The 6,000-nt window shown below is 40.0% G+C and overlaps 1 protein-coding gene across 1 annotated transcript; it reads left to right on the forward strand.

Annotated features, from left to right (window-relative positions):
• Positions 1-869: 869 nt before the first annotated feature.
• LOC116257984 (protein HOMOLOG OF MAMMALIAN LYST-INTERACTING PROTEIN 5-like) lies at positions 870-6,000 on the forward strand. Its single transcript, XM_031635028.2, has 7 exons — positions 870-1,151; positions 1,269-1,369; positions 2,172-2,281; positions 2,446-2,521; positions 2,635-2,772; positions 4,749-4,931; positions 5,008-6,000. The coding sequence occupies exons 1-7, from the start codon at positions 1,058-1,060 to the stop codon at positions 5,671-5,673; spliced, it is 1,368 nt and encodes a 455-aa protein (XP_031490888.1). The 5' UTR covers positions 870-1,057; the 3' UTR covers positions 5,674-6,000.

Here is a 6,000-nt window from a genome sequence, read left to right on the forward strand (position 1 = left end):
ACGCCCTTCTCCAGTTGTCTCTTGGCCAACCACTCCTCCCCCTCCAATTTCACATCCCAACAGCCTCTCATATCGAGGTTCCCGGCAAGCTGTGACTATCATCCAAAGTAGAGCGACGACTGTGGTGCACGGCGAGCGATCGGTGGAAGAGGAAGGCAGAGAATCGAAGCAAGAGTCGAAGGATGAGTCCTCGAAGCCTTAATTTGAAGAACCGCGGCGAGGGGTATTTTATTGAGGGGTCTTCAATTTATAGTCTATATTTCAAGTTTGTCATCCACTACAGTTAGAGGGGTATTTTAGTAATTTAGTTCTTAAATTTCACTTTTGCCATTATAGAGGAGTCTTCTAATGGTTTAAAAACTAAAGCAAAATAAATTAACTGCATAGTTGTATTGTTGAAAAATTTATAACCAACAAAAATACTTTAGTTAATTTAAAATTAATAGCCTACATTTTTCAGCTTAAAAATCCTAATTAAGCATGAAAAAGATACCTTCAATGTATCATCTTTAAATGTTTAGGTATCAAAAATGTATTTATATCACTAGTTTATGAAGAAATGCTTGTAAATACTGCACATCTTATGTATTATAGAATCCTTAAAGGTAAATTAATCCGTTTCCATTACGGCAGACTGAAGGAAGAATGTCTCCATCTATAAAACGACAGGATAAATTTGAAACTTTGAGAAAGAGAGAGACCATTTTGAATATAGGTACTAAAATTAATAAAATTATTGGGAAAACCTCTGAAAGAAATTATAAGTATAGAAATTTTAAAAGCAAGGTGCTATCTGGTATTGAGAGCAAAAGCTCGGATCTTGAATGAAAAGTGTCTCAACTATGATGGCAGCAGGCAGGAGCGTGCGAAGCAAATTCAAAAGCGAGTTTCTCGAAGGCGAGCTTCCTTCGGCAGGTCATTCATCCTTCCGAATTCCACGCGGTTGTCCGAACTTTAGAGAGAGAGAGAGAGAGAGAGAGAGAGAGAGGTTCGTCTGCTGTCATTCGCAGCGTCGGAGCGCCTTCTCCACTGAACAGAGACAAGGAGAGCGGGGGAGATGGGCAGCGATATGGAGCCAGCGAAACTCCTTCTTCCTTACCTCCAGAGAGCCGATGAATTGCAGAAGCACGAACCCCTTGTCGCCTACTACTGTAAAGTTCTCTCTCTCTCTCTCTCTCTCTCTCTCTCTCTCTCTCTCTCTCTCTCTCTCTCGCGCGCGCGCGCGCGATCGAGATGGGGCATCTAAGACGGTCTCTTTGCTTTGGCAGGCCGTCTGTACGCGATGGAGAGGGGACTCAACATCCCACAAAAGGAGCGGACGAAGACCACAAACGCCCTCCTTGTATCCCTCATGAACCAGCTCGAGAAGGTCTAAGTGTAACGCTGACTCTCTTTTGTTCTTTCCCTTCTACTGGTATCTGCTGCACTCATGTCTAATTATTAGCTCTTTTCCTGGAGCTGTTGATCCAATCATGGCGCCGATTGATTGACTATACTGGTCCTTCGCTCACAATACAAATTGATAAATTAGGGTTTTCCAGGAAAACCTTCCTCTTTTTGTTATCATTTTCTCCTACTTTAACTATAACTGCAAGTTACTTCTCGATGTGATCTCTTTTCACGTTTGTGGAATCATGCTTGTGAGTAGTCGTTGACAAATTCGTTCTGGGGCGAATGTTTTACGGTATTTGGAGAAATGTTATTTCTGTTATGAAGATCTCAAAACAATGTAAGCAAGGGTAACATCTGAAAGATACACAAGATGTACAAAAATGGTAAAATGCGTCGTAATCTGACATATCAAGAAATATCAGATGTTAGCGATGGTGTAAGCCTTAAAGAACCCGAAGAACATGATATGTGTTCTTTATGACTCAGCTGAAAAAACATTGTTGTTTGACTTACATGTGCGTTATTTCTATGAATGAAGCAGCTTTAGGAGTTCGTTAATTTTGTAAGTGTTTGTGATTTAGCTTGTGGGGAAATTTTATCTTCTGAACTACGAGACGATCATGTCTGTGATCAATTAATACCTGCTTCTTTCATTCCTAATGTTGACAGGCTTCAGCAAGTAAGCATCAGGACCAGCTATTTCCTTCTCTAGTTCCAACATGTGTAGTGATAAAAAATATTGTAACTTTTTTTTTTACACTTTTTTATTATTCTCACAGGATAAAAAGTCAGTAACTTTGGGGCCTGATGACCATCTTCACATTGAAGGTTTTGCCTTGAACATTTTCACAAAAGCTGATAAGCAAGACCGAGCTGGACGTGCTGACTTGTGCGGCATCTACCAAATTCTTATTTCCATCTGAAATTAAATTTTATAGCTTAAGGCTGGAAGCTTCGTTTTTACGGCAACTATTAACTTGGGAGAAGAAATACATGGTGGCCTGCTAGTTTCTTTGACTCTCTATTGGTTTCCATCTCATTGTTGTGACGTAGGAATACGGCAAAGACTTTCTATGCGGCTAGCATATTTTTTGAGATACTTAGCCAGTTTGGAGCTCTTCAGCCAGATGTAAGCTTGTGCCTGCGGTGTTCTTTTCTGTTTAGCTTTTTTCATGCACACATAAATGTCTATAAAATATATTACTGTTCACTAAATATCTATTTTTTACTGGTTCCTTGCAGATTGAGCAAAAGCAAAAGTATGCTGCTTGGAAAGCTGCAGACATCAGAAAAGCTTTAAAGGAAGGGCGGAGGCCTGAACCTGGTCCTCCAGGTGGTGATAGTGGCACATCCATGCCCTCTAGCCCGACAAACACAAATGTATGGTCCTTATATTTTAAAAGCATTTGTAAGCTTATCATTTGTGATTGGCTGATCTTTCAAGTTATATGTTTTGTAATTGGTTTGAGACTTTGAGGATGGCAGCTTGCTGACATTTTTTTGTCCAGCTGTGTTGTCGGGCTAGTGGTTAGTGTTCTGGCAGCTGATAGCATATTCAGGAGAATTGTCAGTGGTACATAGATTCTGAGCATCACTTTGTTGAGGTTGAGATATACTATGAACTATGAAGTATGAACTTTGGCCAACCAATCATAATTTGTTTAGTTTCTTGTACTTCATATGGAAAGGAAACCTGGTTATGGTTTTAAAGGCACTCTTTCAATCCCTGTTAATGGTTGTGCTTTTATGGGCATTTGTGTTTTTTTCCTTTTTTTTGGCCATTATAAAAGCATGATCCTTTAGATCTATTAATTATACAGTTCAAATGCAAAACCAAAGAAAGGAAATACGATATTTCAGTCAGCTAAAGTACTGAAGGATTAAAGCAAAACATTCTAATTGTGAAGCTTTATTGGAGCCTTGTGTTGAGTTTGACTTGGTAAAGTTTGAAGAAGCCAAGGATGGTTGACAATTTCTAGCAATTGCATCAAAACAAGTAGTCTCAAAATGTACCCACTTTGAGCAGCTTAGAGCCTTTCAGTAGAATAGGCTATGGAGGTAATACAAGGAGTGAAGGAGATGCACTTCAGGAGAACTTCAAAATTTTTCAGGAGAACCCTGACAATAAAATGCAGTTGCCAGCATGGAGCAATCCTGAAATGTGTATTATAGGGGCTAGCTTCATAGATTGCGTCCAGGAGATCGAGTAAGAATGTAAGATGTGGGTCACATGTTACTAGTTTGCTTTCGTACTGTGGTCAAACTTGGCAACAGCAAGCGATGAAAACACTGTATACTCTTCTACATTCATCCACACATTAGCTGGATACTCTTCTACATGATGCAGACATTAGCTGGAACTGCATGCATCAGAGGAGGCCAGGCACTTTCTTTATGGTTCATGATCTGGCAGTGAAGCTATAGGGTGCTATTCTTGCTGTAGAAAGCATGTCTGTAATAGGAACTGTCTGCAAGTAATAGAAAGAGTGAAATAGAATAGACTTACCTCCTGTTTGAGGAGATGGACTTGAGAGTGTTCATCATTTCTTTTGAATGGAATTTGCTTCCTAGAAGAGAATGTCCTGCTGTGTTAAGACAAGTACATTACTTCATTCCGTGTCGCAAGCACAAAAACAATCGATGGTAGGAAAAGGTAAGGTATGTTCTTGATGCCAATTACTAATAATGAGCTTGATGCATTAACAGCTTCATAATGGTTCTGTTGTAAAGTTCCATGTGAAGGTGCTTGCTTGATGTGATTATTTCTAGGTCTGCATCTGCTGAAATAGGACAGTCTTGAAGCGTATCAATAAGTGTTTCTTTGGCAGTTTTTTTTTTTTTTCTATATGTAATAAGCTAGCCCTGGCAACAAGTACAAGCATTCCATTCGTTTATTTGTACCTTTGTCGATGGCTCTCTGATGGTCCTGATGGAGTATGAGGAATGGGCTTGGTACCTAACAGTATCTGGCTTTGAGATAGGTTGTTTTGCAGTTACCATCTGAAGGCCCGTGAGATGTGCCCAGTGGTCCAACTAAGTGTTTCTCATGTTGACCGGAACCTGATGCAAAATGAAATAAATTAGCCTAGATCTTGGATTTTGGCTCAATAGTACCATTCTGGCAGCCGAAACTTCTCAAGGGCTAGAGTAATCTAGTGGGTCTCTGGCTTGTTGCATGTCCTGAAGATGACAATTGTGTCCCTTATCTAACCTTTTATTGGTCAAACTTTATCCTCATTGGTTGGTCATGGTTGTTTAAGTAAGAAGTTTTTTTTTTTAAATAAGTGAATTGTTTTTCCTTGTTCTTGGATAATATTTCATTCTTTGCAATAAATGTGGAAGTATCTATTCTGCAGGAAGTTAGACATGTTGGTACCTTTGAATCAAGCCAACCAGAACAAAATATGCTGCCAATGTACCCAGACAGCTCCAGGGAACCTTCTGTAACTCATTCATCGTCTTTTACATATAGAAGTGATGAGTACCGTTCTTCTGTTGATATGCACCAAAATACATCACAGGATTCTTCAGCAAAAATGGTACCTATGAACTTGCTTCCATTATTGTTGATTGATTTTGATTATGCAATTAACTACAAAAGTATCTGTCATGCAGGGAACTGGACATATCAATACTCTTGCATCCAGCCAACTGAAGCAGGACACAGTGTCATACCCAGACAACTCCAAGCAACCTCCTCTCTCTCATTCGTCATCTTTTGCACATGAAAGTGCTCATCAAAATCTGTCACAGGCTTTTTCTGCAAAAGTAACCCTGAATCAGACATATCCACAACCTTATCATGCACCACCTCCACAAGAGCACCATCAAGCATCATCATCAACACAACAGCATTATCCCTCTCATGACATGACCCACCCTTATTCTTCTTACTCGGGTTACCACTCTTATCCAAGTATTGGTGACAACAGCCCAGCAGCAGCATCTGCTTTGCATCCCACCTACCATCAAGATGCTAGTACTGGATATGTTGGTGCATCTTATATACAGCAGCCTGAGCATCGTCTTCCTGATTTCCCTGCTAGCAGTGGTCAATGTAGTTCTGCAAGCAATGAATGGAGTTACACTGAGAAGCCAAAGTCACCTGCATCTTTTACCTATGATTCCAGCTATCAGCCACCACCTGATAAGATTGCGGAGGCCCATAAAGCAGCGAGATTTGCAGTTGGAGCCTTAGCATTTGATGATGTTGCAGTTGCAGTCGACTTCCTCCGACGATCCCTTGAATTATTGACCAACCCATCTGCAACAACCCAATAAGACTTTGTGATGGTTTTGCAGTTGGTTTGTAAATTGTTAGTCTGGTAACTTCATTTAGCAAAAGGAAAGAAGAAGAGATATCTGGTGTCATGCTTTGTTGAAATGCATTTTTTCTTTTTGTTTGTCAACGGATTCATTATCATCTATAGAGGGCAGCATTGTGAAGACGGGTGATATTCATGCATCCCCAACTTTCTTTTTAAAAATTCAGGTGAGATGACTTGGTGCAAGTATGTAAGGTATGACAATTCTGTCATTCTGTTTGATTTGCATCAGATGTCATACCTCCGTAGACTTATGAAAGAGGGATAGAGATCCTGAAATGAT

This window comes from Nymphaea colorata, chromosome 7, assembly GCF_008831285.2.
Source record: "Nymphaea colorata isolate Beijing-Zhang1983 chromosome 7, ASM883128v2, whole genome shotgun sequence".
NCBI classification, from domain to species: domain Eukaryota; kingdom Viridiplantae; phylum Streptophyta; class Magnoliopsida; order Nymphaeales; family Nymphaeaceae; genus Nymphaea; species Nymphaea colorata.